Source organism: Centroberyx affinis, unplaced genomic scaffold (assembly GCF_046629955.1).
Source record: "Centroberyx affinis isolate AG114_WGS23_722 - 3 ecotype Tasmania unplaced genomic scaffold, CSIRO-AGI_Caff_v1 ptg003260l_1, whole genome shotgun sequence".
NCBI classification, from domain to species: domain Eukaryota; kingdom Metazoa; phylum Chordata; class Actinopteri; order Beryciformes; family Berycidae; genus Centroberyx; species Centroberyx affinis.
In genome coordinates this window covers 43,728-71,680 of record NW_027281283.1, presented here as the reverse complement: position 1 = coordinate 71,680, position 27,953 = coordinate 43,728, and the positions used below count along the sequence as shown (strand labels likewise).

Here is a 27,953-nt window from a genome sequence, read left to right as displayed (position 1 = left end):
CAATCCCCACAGCAGTTTATGTGTGTCACTCAACATCCACCTGTCCTGTGGAAGTGTCCTTGAGCAAGACGCTGAACCGGTGCTTGCTCAATCCTTGGACTAGATTGTAAACTAAACACTTAAAATGGAATGAAGAAACTTTTCAGACCGTGCTCGTGCATTGGTAACTGTCTCATAGAAGGAGAAACTGAGAACGAGATTCATTTTATGCTCTATTGTCCGGCTGTTGTATAGCAAAATGAGTTCTGTCTTCATGAATTTCTTTTGGCTAGATGATTATGAAACACTTGAACTATGTTTTAGAAAGGGCCGCTTCCATATTGCTCGCTTCATTTGTAAAGCGTGGGGAAAAAGGCAGGATATTTTGTTTATGTGATATCTGAGTTTGCTGAATCTTCTTTTTTTTATTATTTGTACACCCATGTAACTAACTAGTAGTGTCACGTAAGTCCATGTGGACTGGGCACCTTGTGGTGTATGACACTTAAATAAACTAGAAGGGCACTCGGAGAGCGCAGACCTCCGCCAAGGTTCGTGCTATTATTGCTTGTTCGTGAGTCAGATCGGGATCCGCTCCAAAATTTAATGGGTTCATCCTTGGCCCATGCTACACCCTTCCACAAACTTTCATGAAAATTGGGCCAGTAGTTTTTCCGTAATCCTGCTAACAGACAAACAAACAAACAAACAAACAAACTAGAAGGGCACTCGTAGAGCGCAGATCTCCACCAAGGCCAATAGTCCAGTCTGCTATGATATGCAAATTTCGTGAGTCGGATCCGGATCCGCTCCAAAATTGAATGGGTTCTTCCTTGGCCCATGCTACACCCTTCCACGAAGTTTCATGAAAATCGGCCCAGTAGTTTTTCCGTAATCCTGCTAACAGACAAACGGCACCGAAAACATAACCTCCTTGGCGGAGGTAACTAATCAATCGTATCTGAGAGGATGTTCTCTTCATTGATTATGGGTACTTCAGTACTGCCGTACCTGGAAACGGCACCTTTGCACTCATAGTATGGAACATCCCTTTTGGTGTTATTTCTGTATTAAACAACAGATAGTTTAAGCAAAGGATTTTAACTAGTCTAACAGCTATAAAACAGAGCCAGTAAAGCGTTATTATTCTCCATGCCAGCTCTCCTCATGCCAGCTCACTAGCAAGGAGCGAGTTACGAGTTAGTAAACTGTCATGAACCCCGGGTTGCGTTCACGTGGCGAGCATGTCTGTTTTCGCGTTTCGTTTCTAATGAAATCAAATAAAACAAAGTCTGGCCTTTGGTGGTAGTTGTAATTGTTGTTGTGTTTGCGATAAGACTTCCCAGCTGGAGAGAGGGGAGACGTGCCACCGGTCCCACGGAGGACTAACTTCAGAAGCGCGGTGCGGCCGTTTCGCGGGTGACGCCGTAAATTGCGGTTTGTCACGAGGCGAGTCTTTATCGGTAAAGCCCCATTGTGCGAACAGACTCGGCGCGTGTTTTGTCAGTGTGCTTGTGAAAGATAATTTCCAGCGTTTATTTTTTTTTTTTCCCCTTGTCTTTCTTCTTTTTTTTTTTTTTTTCGATAAAAGAAAGAAAAAAAAAAAAAAGCGCCAATGGCCACTCATGCTCCGGCGAGCCACGGGCTGCCAGGCTACACAGAGCGCAATTATGCAAAACACATGGAAAGTAGTCATTTTTAAAAAAAGACAAAAGAATATGGGGAGGAAGGAGAGAGATGCCGGTGGGGAGGGTTTTGAAAGGGTGGAGTGTGACAGGAGTGTGTGTGTGTGTGTGTGTGTGTGTGTGCGTGTGTGTGTGTGCGCTGCTAGAGATAGCACATCAAAGCCAATTTGTTTGGATTCCAGTATGTTAAAAGCCCTTAAAGGCCTGTTGTCTTTAAATGCTGTTACTATTAAGCTTTAAATTGACTGCCTGGTCACAAAAAAAAAAAAGAAAACGACCAGAATTATCTTCCTGTTTGATGGTGGCGGGGAGGAGAAACAGCTTACATTAACACAGCGAATTCATTTAAAAATGGCCTCTGAATAGAAATCCCACCCATTGTTCTCAAAACAGTGCGATCACGTCCTGCGACATCAAAAAAAGAAGGCGAGACTGGAAGAAAACATATGAGATGGAGAGAGAGAGAGAGAGAGAGAGAGGGAAAGAGAAAGGGAGGCAAAATGGACAGAGTGGATATGAAACTTGTATGGAAAACAAACACAACACATTCAGGGGCAGCGGGATGTTTGCATCCCTCCTGTCTGACGATGGAGGCTGACAGAGAGAGGAGGGCAAAGCAACTTGAAATAGAATAAAGTAGTGATTTCTCTCTCTCTCTCTCTCTCTCTCTCTCTCTCTCTCTCTCTCTCTCTCTCACCCTCGCTCTCTCTTCTCCCCTTTTCTCTCTCTTCGTGTCTATCTTTCTCATTTTTTCTCTCCCTCTGTTCTCTACCATCTTGCATCCTCTGTTTCTCCCTTCCTATGCCTTCCTTCCTCTTGCCTCTTTCTCCCCTTCCCCTCCTTCTCTCTTTGTGTTTCTTTCTCCCTCCTTCACTCCCCCCCCCTCTCTCTCTCTCTCTCTCACTCTCTCTTCTCCCCTTTTCTCTCTCTTGGTGTCTCTATCTTTCTCTCTCATTTTTTCTCTCCCTCTGTTCTCTACCATCTTGCTTCCTCTGTTTCTCCCTTCCTATCTCTCCCTCTTGCTCTTTTCTCCCTTTTGTTTCTCCCTCCTTCACCCCCCTCTCTTCCTCTCCCCCTTTTCTCTCTCCCTCTCCACCTCTCTCAGTGTCTCTCTATCTTTCCATCTCATCTGTTCATCTAGTCTCTCCCATCTTGCATCCTCTGTTTCTCCCTTCCTACCTCTTGCCTCTTTCTCCCCTTTCCCTCCTTCTCTCTTTGTCTTTCTTTCTCCCTCCTTCACTTTCCCCCTCTCTCTCTCTGTCTCTCTCTCTCTCTCTCTCTCTCTTTCTCTCTCTCCCTCTCTCTCTCTCACTCTCTCTCTCTCTCCTCCCCTTCTCTCTCTCTTGGTGTCTCTATCTTTCTCTCTCATTTTTTCTCTCCCTCTGTTCTCTCCCATCTTGCATCCTGTTTCTCCCTTCCTATCCCTTCCTACCTCTTGCCTCTTTCTCCCCTTTCCCTCCTGCTTCTCTCTTTGTCTTTCTTTCTCCCTCCTTCACTCCCCCCCCCCCCCCCCCCCCCATCTTTCTCTCTGTCTGTCTCCCCCCAGCTGAAGGAGCTTCTATGTGTTCTTCACAGCTTCACTTTGAAATAATGGCTGGAAATACGTAATGAAGCCAGCAGGGACTCCGCCTAGCGAGGAGCCTCCACCAAAGATGGCGAGGCACAGATGAACCTCTCCCTCTCTCCCCTCAAACACTCCTCCATCTCTCCCTCTTTCTCGCTCCCTCTCTTCTGACAGGAAGCATAATCCACGGGATCCTCTGGTGGTTTTTAATTGGCTCTTAATTAATTTTGTTTGGCTTGTTATTTGTCTCACTCGGATGAGAGGGCTGTTTGCATGTCGTCGTCACCTTCAGATGACATTGGTTGAATATTAGGGTTAGATAGAGACTAGATGGAGATGGGACGGTCTGCTTATCTCACGATACGATTTGATACGCAACATGGGGTTCACTATTCCATACAACTACGATACGATGTAATATTGAAACGTTTAGTGACAACAAACTCTGACCGTGCAGAATTATGTTTATTTCTGAGCCACAATTCTTTCTAGCAATAGCATTGTCTTGCTAGAATGTAAACAACAATTTACAAATGTCATTACAAAGTGACAATAATATAATTTGGATGGAGAACTTGTGAAATTTGGTCAAGCCGTCTCATTTGTGATTAAGCAGCGGAATAAAATGTAGCTACTATCATGATTCATTGTTTTGCCCCACGATACGTATTGTCACATTTTTGTATTGAGATATATTGAGTTTTGATATATCGTCCCATCCATAGCAGGAAGGTCTAGTGGTCGTCCTGTCCGGCTCATGGTGGTAGAGGAATTTGTCTTGGTAGCATTGGTGCAGGGACACATTGAATATTACTGTGTAGTAGCACATGGAACAAAAAGACCTCGCTTATATATCGATTTAACTTTTTGATAACTGTCGACCGAAAAAAGAGGCTTTGCCCGGCCCTCAGCCCGTCAGCTATGCAGAGTATTCACTGTCGTGATTTATGGGACATTGAAAAAAATCCCACCTAACTTCAATCGGCCAAGGATTTGAGAATTCAGCACGGGGAGCGAGGCTGACGAGCCGCTGGCAGATCTTGCTGGAACGGTCCGCCTGGAGTCGAACTTCACACAGTCCTTACTCCGCGGTCTCCCTGGCGCCGAGGCGAGGAGGCTTCTGAGCGCGCTCCAACCCACCTGCCACCGGGCTGGCGCGCGCTGTTCCAAGCGCACATCAAACAGATCCAAATCAGATGCCTGTGTAAACGCAGGGGGAAGCCTCCGCCACCTGCACTCCGCAGGTAGACGTTTTCATTTGGCGCAGGAGCTGTGTGCCAGGTACAGCTCCCTATCAGGGAGCAGGATTATCTGAGCTGTAGAGGGAAACAAAGAGGAGGGAGAAATGGATAGGATTTTAGATCGGTCTGTTTTCTTACAATGGATATCCTTGTACGGAATCGGAGGTGTGAAATACTCAAAGAGTATTAAGCCGTGGCCAAGGTGGAAGCGTGACTAATCTTCATAATTACCGGGATCGACGGCCTCATTTGTGGCACCGCAGAAAAGCGTTATTAGAGCAATGTTCCAGAATGGTAGCCTTGTACAACGATGTAGTTCATTCCGCGTGCTGACGTGATGGAGTAGGGTACGCTATATTGCAAAGGAGCCGGGCAGCGCCTGGCGTATTGATGCTTTCTGGCTAAACGCTAACGAGCGCCGGCGCTCTGTTTGTCAGGGAGGCCGGGCCGGCAATCTGTCTGCCGAGCCAGCCAGAAGCCCTAATGATATCATCAGGAAGCGCCGTCAACAGGCTCTAACGAGGAATGATCTGACGGCCGTTGTTTCACCCCCCCCCCCCCCCCCCTCCCCCTCCTCTACTGTTGCTGCCAAAGCATTTAGGTTGAATTTATTTGCACATACAAGTGATAAAAACTGAAAAGAGAGAAGAAATACAGTCTGTGCAGATGAGACAAATAAGCCCTAAGGGGCTTATAAAAATGTCTCGCCCCAAAAGAAATGAAAAAAAATCATGATAACAGATAGAGATGTAAGTGAATTGGGCGCAGAAGGAGCAAAATGACATCAAATCTCAACACAGAGGAGAATGGTACAAAAACAAGACACATGAATAGCAAATAAGGGAAATAAAATTAATTTAATAAAATCCCTGATGCAGGCAAGGGAGATCTGATCTGGAATGAGACAATCAAAATAGCAGCCAGCACATTAGTACATATGGATATGGTTTTATTTTTCTCCCTAATGTTTACAAGATAAATAAGATGATTCAGTTCTCTGATGAGTAGTTACAGCTCAGTTAGCAATTCTTTAAGCTGTGGGACTGCAGAGGGGCTGGACTGCTGCGCTAAGCAACCCGGCGTTGTTCATTTGGACATGAACCGATCAACCATATGTCTGGAAATTTTCCCATGACCCCTCTTTCCCCCAACACACACACACACACACACACACTCTCCCTCGGTGGGTACTAGGCCAAGGACGATCTGTCAATCTGAGTCAATTTGCAGGATCATCTCAACACCCTGCTCCACTACCTTTCATCCCATTCACATCATTACTTCATCCACATCGCTGTTTTATTAGAGATCCAGTGTCCTCCACTAGTTACGCACACCCGCATAGCTACAAATTTAGTTTGACTGATTCAGTCCACACTGTTATTTATTTAATTCCTGCTCTTTTTATCTGCGGATGGCTGAGGCTGGAGAGGAACCCGGCTTGTCATGGCGATACACATTAGCATTGCAGAGAGAAACGGTTTTCGACGAAACGGTCCTGAGAAATTCATGAAGATACCCTCCATTAAGGAGAAGATTGTCTGAATCCTTCCCGCACTGTCGCTGACAGATCGACTAATCATTTTCCTCCCTGCCTTCTTCCTCTCTCTCTCTCTCTCTCTCTCTCTCTCTCTGTCTCTCTGTCTCTCTCTCTCTCCCCCTCCCCTCTTGTCTTTGTTGGATGTTGTCATTTCCCAGGTGCCCTGCAGATCGAGAACAGCGAGGAGACGGACCAGGGGAAGTACGAGTGCGTGGCGTCTAATGTGGAAGGCGTGCGCTACTCGTCCCCCGCTAATCTTTATGTGCGAGGTAGGGAGCAACCCGGTGCCGGAGCCAGGCCAAAAAATAAAAACATCCACCCATTCTGACTAAAATGTCTGCTCAGTGCAGCTCAGCTTTAAGTGGCATTAGTGTCGAGATTAACAAATGATAATTGCTTGCATTCTAGCCCAAATGTATTTAAAGAAAATGTATTTTGCAAAATAGAAGTACCCAAGTAATATAAATCTTGTAGCATTGATGGTATTGCCTGCCCATAAATGTAATTTCATATGCACTGAAACTTCCAAGTGTAAAACTATAATTGACCGACTAACGCTCTTCTCTGTTATGATGTTATGCTCCATTTTGTGTCTTTTAATGCCCTCCCCTACTCACTCGGAAGGAAATGTGTAGCTCAACAAGCCGTATGTCTTTACTTTATCGGTTGTAAGACGCCTTTTAAATGTGTGATCGATAAGATGTTCACTCCCCCCCCCCCCTGTCAAAGTTATGGAACCCAAAAAGAGTCGGCAAGGACTTCTTTTTGATTAGTGTTTTTTCAGGTACAGGAGCACGACGGTAAGTCTTGATTTTGATCGAGTGGCGAGGTTTTAGTGCCCACCAATCAAAATCTCAACCCCTCAGCCTTCTCCAGATTTTTTTTTGGGGGGGGGAAATAAAGGTTTTAATTGTGGTGAATTTATAGGAAAGGATTGTTAACACAGTCGATTGCTCTTTATTGCATAGAAAAATTCTCTATCGCATAGAATATAAATAGTACACTTACTCTGCTTTTTGTTCATAGTGTTCTGGAGCATAAATCCATAGTATTCCCCCGCCACTGCTTTGGGGTAATATCTTTAAAGCCTTTTACAGTCAGTAGTAATTTTGGCTGGCATGTTCCAGCAAAGTGAAGATATGAAAAACAATCAGTCGCGGGGAAACGTTGAGTTTCATAGGAAACAGGCAATGAAGACAAAAGCCTTCTCTCTAGCCCTAATGCTAAATGACAATGAATCCCTGGCGAGGGAGCTTTAATAAATTGAGGCAGATGCATTTTCGACATGTATTATTTATATTGTGCATATTAAAAAAGGATGCCTCAGTATCTACTCAGTTTGTTCCCTCTGCTGTGTACCAAATAACTTTGTTCCCAATAAATAATTCACCGCTCTGACATTATAAAATGGGTCAGGGAGCTGCTTTTTCATTATTATTGCTATTATCATACCCTGTGAAGTAGCTGCATAGAGAAGAAAAACTCAACTGTGAGGGACAGAAGGGGGGGAAAAAAATGGTCCATAAGATTAGCGCCTCCTCTTGCCGGTATTCATCTTGGGGGGCTCACTCCGTCTCTGCTGTGACGCTGTGGCACTTAATGTCAAGTAGCTATCCACCTTGCTCATGCACAGCGTGGAAGAAATTAAGAGGCCCATTGCAAATTACAGCCGAGCGCTCCACAGAAGCGATTAAGTAACAATAATGGGAACACTTTGTCGACACAGCACTGGGATATTAGTCGTTCTGTTGGTCAAAAACACACAGCTGTGCCCTCAGATCATTTCCAACAATTCATGCAATCTCCATGAACATTGGCTCCATCAGCTTCCTTTAAAAAGAGTCAGAAGGGTCACAATTACTCAGGTAGTTCCACATTATGTAGTATCCAGTAACACACTTGTTATGCCTTGATGGTGTCAACCTTTGTCTGTTTTCAGTTAACTTTGTCAATCGATTCTGATATTTGATGTTGACTATGTTTTGTTCACAAAGCAAATTGCACTCGAGATTAGCAGCTGTGGTACGGATCAATTTTCAGGAAACAAAAAAATCTAAAATCTTATGCACTGCATATTCCAGCGGTGCAAATTGAGACTATATCCAAACTGAAACAGTCATGATAGTGTCGCTGATTGGCTTCTAACGGCTTCTCACTGTCTTGAACTGCAGCTGCTAATTTCAGCCCAAACTGTGTCTTTTTTCTTTTCTATCTCTCATTAGTTTTTTCTTTATTTTCTCTTTATTTGGTTTCCTTCTCTAACAAAAGCAAATACGGCCACCACGGGAGCCTCTCCTGGTGGCTATAAGGAGCTTGTGAAATTTTGAATTATGATTATGGTACGCTTGATTTGACTCCAGTGGCGGCCCACTATTTTTTTCTTACCAGGCGACAGCGCGGCCACTGGGGTGAATCTGATTGTTTTGGGTCAAAGCTTATTTAAGGGGGGGCAGGCAAGTGTACTTTAAAGACGGGTGTCACTGATAGCAGGGACAAGGGAACAGGAGGAAAAAAGGATTAAAGAAAAGGGAAATGTAGCTGCAGCTAAACACCTTGAGGTGGCTTTTTTTACTCTCTCTGTGTTTCCCCTATTTTTCTCTTCTCCTCATGTCATTGTGTTCTGCATCAACCCCTTTACATCCCTCAGAGCTTCGAGAAGGTTGGTGTGTTTTTTCTTTTTTACTTTTTTTAACCCACATTTGAAAAAAAAAATCAACATGTTGAAAAATTTTAGCTGTATTTACCTATTACAAAGCTCGATTCATTACTAATTTGAAGAAATCCTAAACAATTAATCCAAACTGCTAAATGATTATGAAAGAATTTTTTTTCTTTTAATTCCAAAGAAGAAATGATGAAAGCAAACCCGATTAGCTCGGGTTTTGTTACTTTACTTTTATGTTTGCATTGTGGGGCCTTTTCTCGTTTTGCATCCTTTGGTATTGCTTCTGCACTGAAAGGCTTTCTTGCACGTGTTGTCATGGAAACCCAGCACGTGGAAATAACAGGACCTGTTGCATGATGGGAGAATGTAACTGCGCTTGCATGCCTGTACAGAATCTCTTTGGCCGTGTTGGTCTTTTTCTTTCTGCATTACCTGTGTTTTGTTGAATTGTTTCCTTCTCTTTCCTTGGTTTCTCTACAAGTGTTTTCCCTGATACAACCCTTTTTTTGGCTTCCCTTTATTTACTTTGTCTTTTTGTGTTGTGATTATGGTGTTGTGTTTGTGTGTTTGTGTGTTCTTCTTTTCCGTTCGGTTCTGTTCCTGAACTTACTTTTCCGTTGAAGACGTTTGTCTTTTTGTGGTTCATTTGTTCGTGGGATTTGTTTTTCTTTCTCAATGATGCTGCTCTGCTTCTTGAGCCACGGAGTGCGAATGCAAATGCTAAATGAAATAATAAGTGTGTGTACAGCCAGTGTTCCTGTCATCTTGTTTATAGCGATCTATTACCAAAAAAATTAGACCCGATTGGGCCTGATTGGGTTCTGTGGTGATTTCACCCAGCCATTAAGGGATGCCATTTACAGTGCCGTGTGGATCAATAACAATATAATGACTTTGACATCACATTCGCTGTCGCTTAGCGGGTGCACAAAGATGGCTTTTATTTTCAAATGGCGGCCGCTAGATGTGATTGGTTTTGTTGACTGACTGCTGTTTGTGTTCCCCTGCAGTCAGGAGACTCAATCAAATTCTGATTTATTATTCATTTGTCCCCCCCCTCACCCATGCACACACACACATGCACCTCTTTTCAGTGTTGCATGTTGGAATTGATTTTCAGATTGACGTGAGCCAAGTAATGAAGATTCTCAAATTGGACTACAACAAAATACGCGGCGGCTCGCTTTTTGAAGCGTTCCTGCTGTAGCCCTGCAGCGGCGAGGAGCAGAGGGTGCCAAATTAATTGCGGATCAATATGTGCACCGTTCATTGATTTATATTGTAATTGGGTTTCTACCAACTTCCCATCATCTCTTGAGATGTTCCACCTAAATGTTACCATCGGCATGTGCGCTGGGTTTTCCCAGGCATATATTAAACCGAATCAGAGCCGTATCTGTATTAAATCTTATGTCACCTGCTGCAGTAAAGTTGCCTGTAAATTTTACGGCTCCACTGCTCTTATGAATACATTACATAGATTTTTTGGGGATGGAGCCGAGCGTCGGGCGAGGGGAATTACATCGGGCTCAACAAGTCTGTTAGATCAGGCATATCACTCATTCAGGCAGAAGAGATAACACACTTCAGCCCCTATCTGTCTCCTCTGAGAGCGGGGTGATATTTGTGTGTGTGTCAATGTGTGCTGATCTCCTGAGGATTAGACCTCGGTAAGAGCTTCCCGTCTCTCTAAAGTATCTGCAAAAGCCATGTTCAGAATAACTACTGCCCCAACAGCAAACAAAATAGCACTTTATATATTCTTTTTTTAACCATTATTCATCCATGGAAGGCTGACTGAGCATATATGCTCTTTCTCAGCAACACCCTGCTTCACATCCACACATGAGAGCTGCCCACAGCCACAGTCTACTGCTGCAGCTCCACTGAAACGTGTTGCTCAAGGGCAACCTGGTGGTAGATTTTACCAGCCGGCTAGTGGATTTTTGTTTTTTGTTCCTTGCCAATCTGTGAGTGACAGCTGTGCCTTCTTTCTTGTCAAGGGTTTCTATCAGCCGCACTAAAACCCAGAATATGAGCAGGACAAGATTTCCATCAAAATATCATTTTCAACATTAGCCGGTGTTTCCTTGGAGGAGATGCTTGACATAGCAGATCAATTTTTTTCTGGCTCCATTCTCCTTAAACCAAGCAAAGCCTCTCCATTACACCAGCCGTCTCACTTGTCCTTAAGACAGGTCATTAGACAAATGTATATAATTATCCATTTTTATCTAGCTCTTATCCCAGACATAGATGAGGGGTTTTTCAGTTCCAGCACCTTGCACGAATTGGCAATTAAGAGACGCTCTGTTCGCAATTGTAGCAGTAGAGTCTGTGAATACCGCCAGTCGATATTCTCTCATCGTTGCCCTCCACACAACAGCGTCCTCAAACTATGGCACAATCCCACTGAAAGAAATTGGACAGAGAACCCTGGAAACCTAACAGATTCAGACCTACGTTCAGCCCTGACATCCAATTCTTAATCCTAAGTGTAGGCCTATCAGCGATACAGAAAGACTGCGCTGTGATGACCGCATGTGCATGCTTGCCCTCCTACAATGATGCCTGCCTGGTTTTGAATGTGCTTGCATGTCCTGCTATGCATTTGTGTGTAACGTTGGGAAAGAAAGCTAGATTACACCTTATGTTCTCACTGGCCAAAGCAAAATCCTGCCATCTCTATTAGATGTTTGTCTCAAGGAGTCCTGAAGTTGATAGCCACCCCTCACAAAATCACATTGGTATCAGGAGTGCATTTATATTTCATACAAAACAAGAGTTTCTTCCCCTCCTAATTTGATGCAAATATATTAATACACTGCCTTTCCCAATCCGACTGATTATATTCACTGATAGGATCTCCACGGTGAGGGGACATACTTGCAGTATCATTTGGCTGCTTGTCTTCCACCTGTAAGACTCTGAAATCCCCTCAATCTACTGTTTGCTATTATTAGATACCCCTGCCATGATTCCTGTCAGTTTCCTTTAGGTAATAATTTCCATTTTGATGAGCCACCCATAGCGACTATTTAGCATTGGCGCAGCCAAGGTGTGTTAATACGGGCCGACCCCTGCGGTTTATATGTAAATGCTGTAGGCCTCACCCAGCAAGTGTGACTAAAGGATCTCCATACTGCGCCTGTGTCCTCAGGCAGCAAGAGGGTGTAATCTCAGCTTCAAGGTGACACTAAAGGCTGCACATTATTTTGGCTTCCCCCTTCATTTTGGGGCAGCACAGACTGCCTCACCAAAATGGCCGATAATGTCCGCCTTCTGACCTCTGTTTTTTGGCACAAATCCCTCCACAACACCACCCACTATTAGAGTTAGTGCAGTACTCTGGCGTTCTCTCTCGACTGCTTTTCACCTCGTCCACTGTAAGGCTTCTTGAGTTGTCTTTCTCTCCACATTGGGGCTTGAAACAAGATTATACGTTGTTAGTAGTCCAAACGAAAGGTCTATGTTTTTTTTTCTTCTCTCGATTCCAAATGGGCCGGCTGGGCTCCTGGTCTCTGTGAATGAGGAGCGTGTCCATGCAATTGGGATTCTTTTTTCTTTTCTTTTGTTTCGCTGGCTTTTACATTTCTAAAGGGTAGAGTAGCAGAAGGTGCCACACACACACGCGTCAGCTTCTGAGAGCTTATAGGACCGGTTACATGATGGAGCTATGCACTCCACTTGAACCTTCACTCATTTCATACAGATCTACATCTAGCTAACGGTAGTACGGTGACTCGTTTGCATGTCATTACCGACGTTGAGACAGTGTGCGTTGTTCCCAAAGTTGTCGGCAGACTTATAAGCTTTCTCAACTCCTCTCCCAAGATGTACAATGTGCTGCAGTACATCGACTGACCATGAGCTCCTGATCTTCTGCTCTAACCGAAGACCAAATTTATTTATATATCAAGACACACGGTGCATGCTGTTGACAGACAGACTTTCCCCCAGCTTTCCATTGTCTTTAGGTTTTGCAGACCTACCATTCATAGTAGAGTGCCCCAATGCCATGAAGCCTTTAAGCAGGGCAGTAAACTCACTTTTTTGTCCAGTGACTGGTACATTTCAAAAATCACCAGCCACTCTCACTGCTTTACCATTCCACCAGAGTTTTAGAACAGAGTAGGACCTCCAAAATCATGCCAAAGAATAGACAATCCTACCAGCCACAGCCAAACGTTACCAGCATTTGGCAGGTGGCCGGTGTTAGTTTCCCACGCTGTCCTGCAAGTGTAGATGACCAAAGGTGAAAGGAGACATCTTCCTGTGTGAAACCTCATTCACTCAGCCACTACAGCTCCCGGTCCATTGGCTGACCTGAGCCCCAGGGAGAGAAGAGCACCGTCAGACACACCTCCACTGAACATTTCCCCTAAAAAAAGAAAAGACCTGATTTGCCCTATTCAGTGTTTCACCATTCATTTGGATTGGAGACAAAAAATCAAGTAGAGACAAACGACAGCTGAAAAACATCTAATAGCATTGATGCATACCTCTTTGTTGAACACAGCTGCACTCTGGTACTGTCTATGCTGTTCGGACTTAGTTCTTTTTGTGGATTTGTTCAGTTTGATTTGTTTCCTTTCCTTTGATTTTGTGCGTGTCTCTGGAACAATGCTAGATCTGGGAATGAATGGCATGCTTGGATGGGCTTGGGTGACATTTTGGATTGTATTGGTTCTCTTGTGTCTGCCCAAGTGGATGGGGGCGCACCTGACTGTATATGTCACTCATGCCATAGCCACACCCATGCATGTCCGTGTGAGGAATGGGCTGCCCTGTCACCTTTGTTGTTCAGTTAGGCGTTTTTTGACGACGAACTAGAATACAGTGATATATTTTCAGTCCCCATATGTTGGGATTTTTGGAGGGACAGTTTTTCAATATGACATTTTTTTTTTTAGAAAACCTCCAAATTGGACACCTATTGGACACCTATGATAAAGAGACAAAGCATAATATCTTAACCAAAAGGTCAAGCGTCCTATAGGATAATCCCATTTTTTGGCGACGATTTTTGTTAGATTGTCACCTATGGTAATTTGGCATTTTTTAAGCAATGAATGGTCTTTAAATCTGCTCTTGACCATTTTTCCTGGTAGTTTTTTTGACAGAGCGTGATTTTGTGTTGTACAACACAACGTTCACTCAAAGGTCAACGGTGAACCTTTTTGCCCTCACGGTCAGGTCATGTCCCCAAGCTAGTAACATGATTGACATTACCGGTGAATTACAGGACTTTGAGAGGATGCATGTACTGTTAGTGTGAAGAGTAATGCCGTCATCGCCCTACAGTGGCTGCAGAAGGTCACCATACGTGTTCCACTCAATCAGAACAAGTCATGTGTGTAAATGTATTATTAATCATTTCACACATAAAGCAGAAAGCAATGTTTTCTATGGCCAACTCAGTTTTAGTGAACGTGAAATGGCTGTTAAAAGCCAATAACAGTAGGGGTGTTTACACCATTTGGATGCTACCCACCGTGCCAGCTTGGTTTTATTTACTGACAAACATAGACCTGAACGACTGTACATGTCATGTCACCGTATGTACACGTCAGTGCTCATTCAAACAGGTAAAAATCCCTTCAGAGTGTGTGTAGGTGATATTTGTGCCCGTAGTTTTGTTGGAAACAGTCACAGTTGTCCCATGCAACGATCATACGAATCCCATTTGGATCGACACGGTGTATTTTGGAATGCTACCTATCCTCGATGCCCCCCTCAGTCTTCTCCCACCCCTCCCCCTCCTACCCCCAGGTCACATTTGCATTGAGGTGCAATGTTTGAGGCGGGGAGGGGGGGTGGGGGTGTAGTTGACTCTTGATTTTAAGCCCCAGTGTGTGAGACCTCCAAACCCACTTTGAGCCATGGTCTTCCTTTCGTTTTGGTCCAGAATCACAGTCTCCTTATTCTATCCCCCACTTCCACCCTCCTCCTCCTTCCCTTTCCCTGACAACCCCACTCCCTCCCCTCCCCCTCCCCCCTCCCCTTTGCGTACAGTACAGTATGTCCGCGTGCCCATCCGTCACTGTCTGTCTGCCCGTCTACCTGTCTGTCTGTCTTATTGTCTGCTGTCTTGCTGCTTGAGTCTGTTTTGTTCTGCCTCGTGTCTCGTCTCTCGTCCCTCGTCCCTGTCTTTCCTGTCTTGTCTATCTGTCTGTCTCTAAGTCAGCTCTTCCATTTAGTTCATCATTTTTTACTTCTACCTCTGCCCTCCTCTCCTTCTCTCTCTCTTGACCTTCTTTGCATCCCAACAAACATTTTGACCCTTGAATAGATGTTGATGTGATGGCCTCCACCAACATTGAAAACCTGTTTTAATATAGTGACATATATACTGGAATGTCCATAGCATTGTTTTGTGAAATCGGGATGTAAATATCTTTCCGGTATCAGTTCAAAATAGTTTCCAAAGCTGTTTTAATATGAATTTTTACCATACCATAAATGAATACTGTGAAAATAATCCTCCCACGTCGCCATCCGTCAAATGCTTGCTGGGATGCCTCCCATAAACACACAGTGTTTTTGCTAACTCATGCTCTTTCACACCCTCTAACACTTGCATACTGTACACGCGCACACCCACGCCCATACCAAACGCAAAAATATATATATCTATATACATACACACACGCAAATACACACTACCCTTTACATCCTTCCTCTGCGTCTCAGTCCCATTATCAACCTCCTTCCACTCAAATTTCAACTCCTATCCATGAGTTTGAGGATCCTTCCTGTCTCCTTCTCTTGGCTGTCGTTCTCCCTTTGTCCATCTCTCTCTCTCTTTCTCTCTCTCTGCCTGTCTCTCTCTCCATCTATCTATCAATCTATCTCTCTCTCTCTCCATTTATCTATCTATCTATCTCTCTCTCTGTCTCTGTCTTTCTATTCCCTGTTGGTCCAATTCTGTTTCTTGACTCCTACTCTCTGTGATAGTTGACTCTCTAGCTACAACTACTACAGTTCTTTCTCTATGTACTTCTCCTAGACACACACCTTGTTCCTCTATACTTATTTTGTGTTAACCGGGACTGCGATGTGACAATGTGCCACCACCACATTTTGTCACATTGGCTGGAGAAAAAAAGCTTACACAGCATTGAAGTGGGTTACCCCCCCTTACCCTCCTCCAAACCTTCCCCTCTCTTTCTCTCTCTTTCTCTTTCTCTATCACTCTTTCCTCCTCTGTTCCCTTTCTCTCTATCCTTTCCTCAGGTGCTCTATCCTCTATCTTGTATTTTCTCCTTTCCTCTCCAATCGTCTTTTGTCTGGGCATGCTAGCGACCCTTCAGTTATATTCCTCTATGCATTTTATCTCAATTTTTATATCTGGTTTTGTTATCATTTACTCCTTAATTTACCTCGGTCTATTTATGCATGCTGTCTGTGAAACTGATAGCTGCATCTATCAATGGAACCGTGTCAGATCTTAAAAAGGCTTTGTCCAGTGGATCTACCCTAAACCACAAAAATCTGATTAAAGTTTCTCATCTTTAATGATATCTAGGCAGTAGAGACAGGTGCTAAGTGCTGCAAACCTACGCTAGAATGCGTTCAGAGACACTGTAGAGATGGTCAATAGCCCAGTAACCCTATACTTCCTGTGCCGTGGGAGAAGCCTATCATGGCCGACTTCCTGTTTGGCGTGAGTGCCGGAGACAACAGGAAGTTCCAGGTTGCCTTGTTGGCCTTATGTGATAGCATTATCACATGGCCTTTATCACAAACCCTCATACTTGGTGTTCAGGTTATGCCGTAGTTGGATATATTCAGCAGTTCAGTTCCAAAGATGAGAAACTCATAATAGATTTTTGTGTCTTTAATTGTGCTGTGATGGGTCAAATATTGGTCAATGGAACCTTGTTGCTATGAATCGTTGCTTTAATGTCAATCTATATTGTTGTTGAAGCAGTTCTGTTAGTTTAGTTCCTTCTCATTATTTGTATATTTTTACGTTCTGAAAAGTCTAGTTCCTTTATTTTGCGTTTTGAGTTCACATTTACCATGTTGAACCTTTTTGTAGTTGTTAAGTATTTCCTTCAGAAGGGTCCATTTTCATCTGCCTCTTGTTACCTCTCTTTTTCTCTTTTGTTTGACTCCCTTGCCCCCTTTTCTCGTCCTCTCCCCTTCCTCATGCCTTCTCCCAGTCCGGCGGGTGCCCCCTCGCTTCTCCATTCCGCCAACGAGTCAGGAGATCATGCCCGGTGGCAGTGTGAACATAACCTGCGTGGCAGTAGGGTCGCCCATGCCTTACGTCAAGTGGATGCTCAACTCGGAAGACTTGACACCGGAGGATGAGATGCCGGTGGGCAGGAACGTTCTCGAACTCAGCAGCGTCCGCGAGTCGGCCAACTATACCTGTGTGGCCATGAGCAGCCTTGGCATCATTGAAGCTGTGGCACAGATCACGGTCAAATGTAAGATCTAATTGCTGTTTATGACAGTGTTCATACATATTCATGTTCATACATATACATGTCTTCAGTATCAAATCCAATTTCTCTTTCCCTTGCCAAAATGCAGATTGTTACACCTCTCATTTCCATTTTGACAAGTATGTTACTATCCAAGCTGCATCGGGTTAGGTTGGTTGTTATGCAACTTTCATGTGTGAATCCACATGAGAATTTATTTCTATTTACATAGCTCCTATATGTGGATTGGCGACTCATTTACACTTTGTTGTGAATGTGGCTAAATGTATCTCTGAACACCTCCAGAGATAGTTTAGATGGTTGGATCTTAAGTGTGTCTTGGATGCATTTTGGACTTAAAGCATTTTCGCCCTGTCCGATTTCATTCCAATCACCAAGGTCACATGTTAATGGTAGGTGTAAGGGGGGGTCTAAGTTTCTCACCGTCACCAAATAGGGTCAACTGAAAACTAGAAACACTTGTTGAAACAGTTCTAAGTTCGTTCAGCCACTTTCAAGATAAATGATGACACCTCCCTTTCCCTCCTCTCCTGCTACCATGACAGCTCTCCCCAAACCTCCTGGTACCCCCGTGGTGACTGAGACCACTGCCACTAGCGTCACCATCACCTGGGACTCAGGCAACCCAGACCCAGTGACTTACTATATCATCCAGTACCGGGCCAAGTCCCCAGACAGCAAGTTTGAGACCATGGACGGCATCACCACCACACGCTACAGCATCGGCGGCCTCTACCCCAATACTGAGTACGAGATCCGCGTCTCGGCCTTCAACACCATCGGGCAGGGTCCCCCCAGTGAGCCAGTAGAAACCCGGACTGGCGAACAAGCCCCCGCCAGCCCTCCGCGGAACATCCAGGCCCGGATAATATCCCAGAACACCATGATGGTGTGTTGGGAGGAGCCTGAGGAGCCCAATGGGCAGATCAAGGGCTACCGGGTTTACTACACCATGGACGACTCCCAGCCCATGAGCCTCTGGCAGATCCACAATGTCCAGGACAGCATCATCACCACCATCCAGAGCCTGGTGGCCTCAGAGACCTATACCATCAAAGTCCTGGCCTTCACCTCTGTGGGCGACGGACCCTTCTCAGAGCCCATCCATGTCAAAGTGCTGCAAGGAGGTAAGGATTCAGAGAGTCAGAGAGTCTGTATTAGTAGTTGCCTGTAATGTCTGCAATCTAGGAATTTAGGTTTTTCTACTGTTCTGGATAATTACATCAGCTAAATGCCTAAAGTCTAAACCTAAACTGGGGTTTTATCCTTGAGGAAATTTGATGGAATTCACTACCACATTTGACAATGCTTTCATGTTTTCTGCTGTGTCTTTCAGTGCCCGGTCAGCCAACCAAGTTCCAGGTTGGTGCTGTCTCTGACACCAGCATTCAACTGACCTGGGAACCTGCCTTTGAGAAGGAGGGAATCATCAGCTATGAGCTTCGCTACAAAGAGGGCAGTTTTGGCACTCAGGTAAGAATCCCAACGTTAAAATGTTGATTTTCATGCACTGAGCCAGTTTAATTTGCATCGAGAGGGGTGCGGCAACTCCTTAGGATCCTACATCCCATTTCCAGTATGAATAGAGAAGCATTTTACACCAGACTTGAGACATCGCCAACCTTTTCCTCCACCAGCAGATAAAGAAAACGTTCCCACCCTCGTCTTCGTATGTCGTGGAGGGTCTCCGTCCAAACACAGAGTACTACTTCTCTCTGGCGGCCATCTCTAACAAAGGCATCGGAGCCTTCACCAATGACATGTCCCAGAAGACCTTGCAAGCCAGTATGTAGCCCTTTATTTGCTCTTCTCTCCTGTTTTCTTTGTGGGTGGTGGGTGGGCTAACAGGGATTTCCCCAGTGAAGCAGTTATGTGTCTTTATGCTTTTGTGGACTTTTACTGAACTGAATTATAATGAGGTGATGTGAATTTTCCTTCTGGCTCCAGGCTGTAACCTTGCTTTACTCTGATGTCAACTTCATCATCACCTTTGAACTATGACTGTGTTTTTTAGACATACTCAGGGTTCAAAGCTGATCCAGAAATGCTGAACTATATGACTGACTCTCTTAATTGATGTGTTGCTGAACCCTTACTAAGAACATGTGGTTTAATATTTTTGCACTTGATTGATATTGATTTTGTTTACCAAACACTTCAAGGTGACAACCTATTGTTTTCTACCTCATGGAGAATGACATTTACATGATGAACTATTTGTTTTGTGGAGAGTAGAGGTTGTAGCCCTTTGCATCTTAAATTCAGTCACTTTTTTTTAGACTATGGAGTTTTATAACCTTTTTAATTTTTGATTTGCTTATTTTCTACCTTGGCTCCAATGCCAAATATGTATGAGTGTATCCAACATTGTCAAACAAATCAAGTCTATGTGGACTGACAATTTTGGCAGTTTCTTTATTTCCCTTTCACTCCTGTTCATATTTGCTTTTCTTTTGTCAACAGCAAGTGCACTTTCTCCCACGTGACAGAGACACAAAAAATGTAAATTCTCCTCTATGACTGCCAAGGCTTTCTATTAAACTGTATTTACTGTAGATTGGGGATGAGGGATTTGGGGGTGGGTTTAGTCATCAGAGGACAGACAGAAAAGCCCTCCTATCAGCAGTCACCATACTCATGGGCCCAACCCCCTGAATTCATTCCAGCAGATTTGCACGGCACTGATATTTTATTTTACAGATGGCAGGAACACAACTGAATTATTTAAACAAGCCAGCTAAAAATAACAAGAGTGACATCATAGCACACAGTAGTGCAAGCTGGAGAGAAAGCAAGCACGGACAGCTTAACCAATCAAATATCCAATACCAGCTGAGGGACCATTGAGCTGACAGGGTATCAAATGCAGTCTCCGGACGTCCTTTGGGTTTACACATCATGCAAAGATTAACACTGATTTTGTATATTGAGGTTCAATACATTAACGCTAAAGGACATAGAAAATGTAGCTGGATTTATGGGGATTATGAGTGGATCTGAGTTAGCTGTTGTGGATCCTGGTGATAGGGAATGCAGAAAACCACGAACTGTGCAAAAAGTTAATTGCATATGTATACATTTATTGTCAAAATTGCTGCCCTCACCGTCAAAATGGCTGTCCTCTGTTAGACGTGAGAGGTTTGAACCAGAGAACTTGAAAGCCATGGCAGTGGGAGGAGACTTCTTTTAACACATTTTCTGTTTCTACTAGTGCAACTTGTTGGCTGTACCCCCCACCTCATGGGTGCGGGGGCTTTGGGACAACCACTTCACAGTTCTTTTTGTTACTGCTGGAGGGCAGAGCTACACAGACAGTGCAGAGTCACTGAGGAGAGCGCCAGTTGCATGCAACACTCCCTCCTGCCCACTGGGGGTGCTGTTGAGAACCTACCACTGCACCCTTGATCTTTGATCACTCCAGGCATGAATCTACCTTATATGTCCATCCAAACCCATTTCTGTCTCGGCGTCTCTCGAGTGTGTGTGCGCATCTTCACCCGTGGATGTGTGTTTGTGAGTCCCTTACCTCTGTTTTTGCATTGTTTTTTCTTGAACGGTAAGCTGCAAGCGGATTGGATCGGATACACTCCTCTCTATTTCTATCTTTTCATTGCCCTCTCTCACTCTCTTTCTCTCTTTGTCACTTGTTCCCCTGTGAAATGGAACAAAAGCTCTCCTTGGAATGGCTTGACATCACCTTGCTTACTTTGTGTCCTCCTCCTTTTTTGTTGAGTCTTTTGAAAAAGTTTTCAGTTAGATCTTTTATTTATTTATTAATTTCCATTAGTTTCTGGGTTATCCGAAAGCATATTGCTTTGACATCACTCCAAATAGTGGCTTGCTGCTGTTTTCCTCTTTCTGTTGGGTTCCTGCACAAATCCAAGTCCACCAGAGCCACAAGCAGCTACAGTACAGCAAGCAGCGCAGCACTTAGTGATAGCTTTGACACACACTTACCCATTGAACAAATAGTGGTGAGAGTAAGTATAACCAGAGGACTTTTTCAAGTCTCTGCTTGAGACGAGGGACTCCTCTTTTCAGCTGCCTCATCCATAGCAATATAGTGGATATCCTATATTATCCTTCACATACCTTAGATCAGTGATTGTCGACCTTTTTCATATCAAAGACCCTTAATTTAGTCCACATTAGGGCCAGGGACCCCCATTTGATGAGATTTTGTCCAGAATCCCATTCTATCTGTATTGCAGGTAGAGAGAGAACAGTGAAACTATGATCAAAATAATCATTCTTCTACATTCTCTACCTGTGTTAACTTCTTGTAAATGAAATAATGCTGAAGTCTAACAATTCATCAATTTGCTGGGGACCCCCTGGAGCCCCCTCAAGGACCCCTGGTGGTCCCCGGACCCCACGTTGGAAACCACTGCCTTAGATGGCCGCTGTAGAATTTTGATAATATTGCCTTGGAAATAAGTGTCATTTCATGTTTGGAGTATCAGACTTACAAAGCTGGACATTACAACACAACAGCCTTTAGGATGTTGAGTGAGATTATACTTCTGCCATGGTAACATATCCATTTCTCAAGTCTCATGCGCCACATCAGTGCTCATTTCCATGACTACATTATCAAGCATTCTTTAGCAGTCACCTTTAGGATTAACAGCCAATCGACCATTCAAGAATGTTGATTTTTTTTATCTATCCATTCTAGTTATATGGTTTCAGCTCAGGCCTCATGTTGTTGGTTTCTCTCTCAGACAGTGGGGGCTGTTGTTGTTTTCATGGTGAGTCCCTCCTCAAGCAGGTGTGAGAAAAAGCCGATGGTTTCTCACCACCGAGGTCAGGAAGATCACAGACTCAGGCAGACAAAGCAAAAAAAAGTTCCCATAACACAACACGACACAACACAACACAATCATAACTTGATCTTTTGGATACTTTGAGGTAAGTGGTTGTTTTTGGTATAGGGGCTCCAGTCTGCCAGAATGTCTTCCAAAGACCTGTCAATGACCCCACAGATTCATATATTCAACCTGCTATATTCCTTTTTCTGCCCAACCAGAGAATTGAAGAATTGAGTGTGCAGTCTTTATACGTGACACGGTTAAATATTAATCTGACATGTCTGAGGCTTGGCTCCTCACACATGTCAGGAATAGCAGCATCTCCAGACATAGAGCTTTGGGACATATATAGCTCACGTTAAGTGTCTTCTCAGTGCGGTGCAGCATAGTCAATTGAAACCGGCGTGCCTTATGGGAAAACAACAGAAAAACTGAGTGCATTGAACACACACAAGTGCACATAAACACAAGGCCTGTTAGCTTGAAGACAACGCTGCTTTCTGTTGGCAGTGATGGAATTTGGGGTAGGGGGTCAAAATTGTTTGTGTGTGTATGTGTGTGGCCGTTGTTAGATCACATATCTAATCTACACATAGTTCTGTTTTTGTTGTATGTGGTATGACACTGTGCGGAGAGACATTTGACTGCAGCCCTCAGCGTTGGGTCTCCCGAAATATTACTTTTCCTCTCTCTGCTAAAAATCCAATTACCTTGGTGTGGCACTGCCAGGCACTGTCATTAAAAAAACACACCTCATTGGAGCAGCATGGGTTTGCTAGACGTATACACACACACACACACACACACACAAATGTCTCCCCACACATATACACAATCTCTCACGCTACACTATAATGAGGAAGCCTTATTTACCAGCTGCTTGACTGGACCAGCTGCTCAGACCCTGATATATTTGAACATTAATAACATGGTAGGGAAGGACCGCCGGAAGACGAGACACAAAAGAAAATGAGACACACTGAGCATTTCATGTCACGTCAAATGTATTTGTAATGCGTTTAAAACAAGATAAGAAATGAAGCGAGAGATGAAAACAAGTCAAATTTTATGCATGCCAGTTGGCGAACATTTTATCCAAAGCACCTTACTGTGCCATGAGCCCATGCGATTTTAGTATGGGTTGTTGTCAAACCCCTAACTTTGACATCGTTAGTGCCATGCTCTACTCGCTGAGCTACAGGACCATTTCATCCTGGATTTGAACCTCTTGCATTATCTGGCAGACTGAAACCCTCTACCACTGAGTGCAAAGAAAGACAGACAATATGAGTTCCCTGTTTACTTTGTTGTCTATTATCTCTGGTACAAAATGTTTGCAGAGTGTTGAAGTTTGTGCTCAGTCTTCGCAGCAGTGCCAGGGGCTATTGTCATGGGGACCACTCTGCCAAGAACCCGTGAAAAGTCACAGCAAAAAAAATAATAATTCTCTCCCGGATCTCCATCCTCACCCAAGCCTCTGCTGCTCCATTGCATTGCAACTGAAGTCAAATAACTTCCTCGACTCAAGGAGCACCTCAATCATTTTTATGAGACCTCTTGGTCCTTATTACAGCGGGTTGAGAATATCTCTTCATCGGGTGTAATTGGCAACAGTGGCCCTCATTCAGAAGCAAGGCCTCATGGGATATGCCGCCCTAGTCAGACCAGGTTGAGACACCGTTTTTGTGAGATCGTTCAGACGCGGCCGGGCCGGGTCCACAACCAGAGAGCCGGAGGGCTCCCAGCGTCCCTCTTGCCGTTACCAGGCCGCAAGCCGTGGTAATGGGACCCAAGATGGACCCTGGGGGCGGGTGTTGGGGGAGGTGGTGCAGTGGGGACTGCAGGGCCCTAGAGTGGCAGATAAGAATCCTATTTCATAGCGTCAGAATTCATTTCACGCTTTGCCGATGAGCTATGGGCCAGGCCCCTGGATTGTCAGGCTTTGTTACACATTTAGATTATACCTAGAAGCTGGCAGTGGCCAGTCGAGCTTTATCTCTCAAATTAAAGTGGCAGATTCTAAATCCTCTGTATTTAGCCAAACAAGCAGTTTAGCCCCCCACTTACTGTAATTGCGGGAGGTTTTTAGATATATTGGAATATTTGTATGAGCCCCAGCACGACCATTTGGCATCGACAGGGATTAATTCCTTAATGATCTACAAATACGAACATCCTGTCATTCGACGCTGATGATGAAAATGCAAGGCAAATGCAGACATGTACTTAGACTCTGATGCTAAAAGCATTGACAATCTGTGTCAATGCAAGAGTTGACAACAGGCATTGAGTAATGGCCTGTGTAGCTTAGCTGTTAGCAATGATGTGCAGACATGTGTCCATTGAAGATGTCACGCTAAAACCAGTTTTCATCTGGAAGTAGTCATAATGATTAGGTATGCCACCAGTATTTCACATGGCAGACTTCGTACCCAGAGCGCCCAATCACATCACAACAGACTTAAAAGTCAAATAGAAGGATGTGAATACAGACATGACTAATTATTTGTCAAATAGCATTCAGAAACTCTTTCAGGGAAGCTTCAAAAGACCCTCAAGTGAAGCATTAGCTGAGTTTCTTCTTTTGTTGTCGTATAGTTCTAGTATCCATAATCCCACCATTGGCCTTCATGGGATATGCACTTTACTAAAGCTGTGCCCCAGCCCGTCTTAAGCCCTTATCAGGCGTGAGGAGGCCTGTGCAGTGCGATAGCCCAGCCCCTGTCAGATTCACAGCCCTTTTCCACACCGCAAAGATTGAGAACTGAGCAATCACTCTTGACGTGGGGAGTTTGCAAATACAATATGAGTGGAGGAAAAGAAGCTGAAGGGCTCAAAATCCAGTAAGACCGTAAGTAAATAAGCCCATTGGACACAGAGAAGGGTTTGGGGACTGTGGCTGTGGTCCTGTCCTATTTGTTGTGTGCTGGAACATTCAGTCCTATATCTCTTGATGGGGAGGAGGCCTCTCTGATAGTCAAAACCCCTGTTTTTTTTTTTTTTTTAAAGCTGTTCTCCTACCCAAAGCGCCACCGCAGTCAGAACAGTATCATTAAACTTTTATGAATTCAGCAATACAAGCTTTCCGTCTTGCTACCCCTGTTCTTGTGTCTTGGCATTCTCAAAATGGCAGTGAGCTTCACCATGATACATAGGCACAGTGCTATGAAATGGGATTTATTTTAACAAATTGTTAAACAAGGAAAGATGTTTGTGTACAGAGAATATTACGGGAGTAGGTTTTCCCCCCTGACGGCTTCCGCTCTCACAGTCTTGTGGACCCTCCGGCCCAGAGATACAAGAGAATAAAACAGTCCTGGCTACAGCACAGAGCCAACTCTTTCCCTTCCAACAACCCAAAATGGGTCCAAAACCGACATAGCTCAAATATAAAGGTGTTGTCAAGCAATTCGAAAATGGGGCTAGCTTTGATTCTGAAGTATCTGACGTGCTCTTTGAGAGGGAAAGTGTTCGGCTCACTGACTGCAGAGTAAGCACGCTCTGCAGTCAGGTGCTGGTGGTAAGAAAGTCTTAAAAAGTTAGTATTTGTGGGAGCCAGGTACGTATGATGCAGACAGTATTTGTGATTACTTTCTTTTTATTTAGAAGTTAAACGTTCTTATTTTCCGTTTATGCTGAGTATCCTATTTTTTCATGTTTTCTTATGAGTTGTCATTTTTGAACCTTAACTGTTGTTGTGGTTCTTTCTTTCGAGTCACCTGGGTTACAGAGAAATTCATTTCCCAGTACCCTCCTTCAGTTCATGATTTATTTCTCCAGCCCTTGTTTTGGAATGAGAACACGCTGCGTTTTGTTGTTTCCATGGGCTTCATTTTGAGTTCTTTTCTTGGGTTGCTGTTTGTGGAATGTTTTTTTCTAATATGATTTCCTTTTGTTTTTGATTATTCTGGTACTGTTACCTTACATAACAGACGAGAATGTAATAATGAACTGGGCTTGTCACCCCAAGATGGAGGGAATTTATTCTCAAACAAGAGCATCGGAAGAGATAGGAGGAAACCCGACTTGAATAGAAATATTTTCATACATGTCCTTTTATCCGTATAATGCCAAACTCTGGATGAGAAGTGAAACGTTTTATCACTCCTTGCACAGCACACTCTCTCGACGAGCACAAGCTGTAAGAGCTTGGCACAGATTAGGAGGGAGAGGCTTTGAGTTTGATTTAGGAAGTTCACAGATGTGTAGGTTTTAATATGTTTTGGAAGAACACTTCACACACATAAAAAAAACAGCCGCTGTGTTGAAAAGCTTTTATACTATTACAAGTAAAAAAAAAAAAGGCAGACTCCACTACTTTTCCTGTTTACTCATACTGAGAAATAAGATTAATTTAGCTTCTGAGATTTCTGTTTTAAAGATTGCAAATTTGCAAATACTTTTTTTATACTTTGTTTTAGCCTACTTATTAGGAGCCAGATGGATACGATTTGCCACCAAGACAAGGCAATGACTGGTAGAAACTTGAATCAATTAAACTAACAATGAAAATTAACACTGAAAATGTTTTGATTGATTTCGCTTAATTTTCTCTGTATGTACATGCCAGTGTCTGAATGTTCCTGGTGTGGACAGCAGGTTGGGGAGACTGTCCCGTAACTGGAAGGTCAGGGCTTTGATGTGCAGAGCAGCCATGTGTCCTGCTGAAGTGTCCTTAAGCGTGATACTGAGCCCCCAACCTGCTCACTCATAGAGTTGCTCAGGATAAAAGCTTCAGAGCAGTGCCTGAAAATAAAATGGAAAGTAGATGTTAATCCCTTCCCATCTGGTACTCCACGCAGGCTGAAACAAACGATTGGCATTGACTATTGGACTCAGGTCTCAGGTTTAGTGTATTGAGTACATGCAGGCCCTAAAAGGCTTAGTTGGACCAGTCAGTGTCAGATATGCTACCCTCCTCCTTTATACCACACTACAGGACACATAAACAGCACACAGTGTTAAGTAAGGCTTTTTTTTTAAACCGGTTATGCCTTTTTCCCGGTTCTAAAATTTTTGATACCTTTCTTTGTTGAACAAACATTTACATTACACGATAGGGTGAATAATTTTGTGTAACCTTGTATTTTCTGCATATCTGTCAACCTTTCCAAATAAAATCAGACTACATTAGGTCGATTCCCTCAGTTCAGTTCTCTTTATTAAAGGTTTGACATTTAGAAAAGCTTTTGATGCTTAAAATTAATACCATTACCGGACATTAGCACAGTACCCAGTCTCGTCTGCGGGTATCGCACCAGTTTAGCCATCTTGCTTCATTATTACACATGCCCGTGCCATTGTCCTTTTATGCCTTTTATGTTGACATTTGCCTGACAAGATTTTATTTTTAGTTTGAACATAGTTTGCCTTCTTTTTCTGTTTTGCAAATTTTTTGTTTCAATTATTCTTATTCTTTTTATTTGAGTTTGAACTTTTTCCTTTTATCATTTTCTTTATCTCTCCCATCTTTTTGTTTTTTTGTTTTTCACCCCTTCCTCCCCTTCCTCCCCTCCCCATCCTGCTCCTCCTCCTCGCCCCCCTCCCCCCCCCCTCCTCCTCCTCCTTCCTCCCTGTCCTTTCCACCTGACCAGAGCCCTCAGCCCCCCCTCAAGACATTAAGTGCAGCAGCTCCAGCTCCACCACCCTGCTGGTAAGTTGGCGCCCCCCGCCTGTGGAGAGCCAGAACGGCGCCCTGGCGGGGTACAGGGTGCGCTACCAGGTGGTGGTGGGCCCGTCGGAGGCCGGCGGCGGCGGCGGCGGGGAGCCCGTGGAGGAGCCGACGGTCCCCGCCACTGAAGAGCAGGTGCTGCTGCAGCGGCTGGAGAAGTGGACCCAGTACCGGATCACCGTAGCCGCCTTCACCGAGATCGGACCGGGCCCCGAGAGCGAGCCGCTGACCTGCCGCACCGACGAGGACGGTACTTGGATCTCATTTCTTTTAAGCCTCTTTTGGCACTAAACCCGAGCCTCTGTAGTGTAAAGGTAGAGGCTACACTTTAGTAGTTTTTA

General features: G+C 44.2%; 1 protein-coding gene across 1 annotated transcript in view; it reads left to right on the top strand.

The window, feature by feature from the left end:
* Positions 1 to 27,953, top strand: part of LOC139660241 (receptor-type tyrosine-protein phosphatase S-like) — a gene marked incomplete at its 3' end in the record, with an annotated part of 100,770 nt that overhangs the window by 29,961 nt on the left and 42,856 nt on the right. Inside the window, exons 5-11 of the mRNA XM_071538337.1 lie at positions 6,168 to 6,278; positions 8,657 to 8,668; positions 16,843 to 17,112; positions 17,676 to 18,257; positions 18,467 to 18,603; positions 18,768 to 18,915; positions 27,536 to 27,862. Coding sequence (XP_071394438.1) covers positions 6,168 to 6,278; positions 8,657 to 8,668; positions 16,843 to 17,112; positions 17,676 to 18,257; positions 18,467 to 18,603; positions 18,768 to 18,915; positions 27,536 to 27,862 — 1,587 coding nt within the window. The remainder of the gene's footprint in view (positions 1 to 6,167; positions 6,279 to 8,656; positions 8,669 to 16,842; positions 17,113 to 17,675; positions 18,258 to 18,466; positions 18,604 to 18,767; positions 18,916 to 27,535; positions 27,863 to 27,953) is intronic.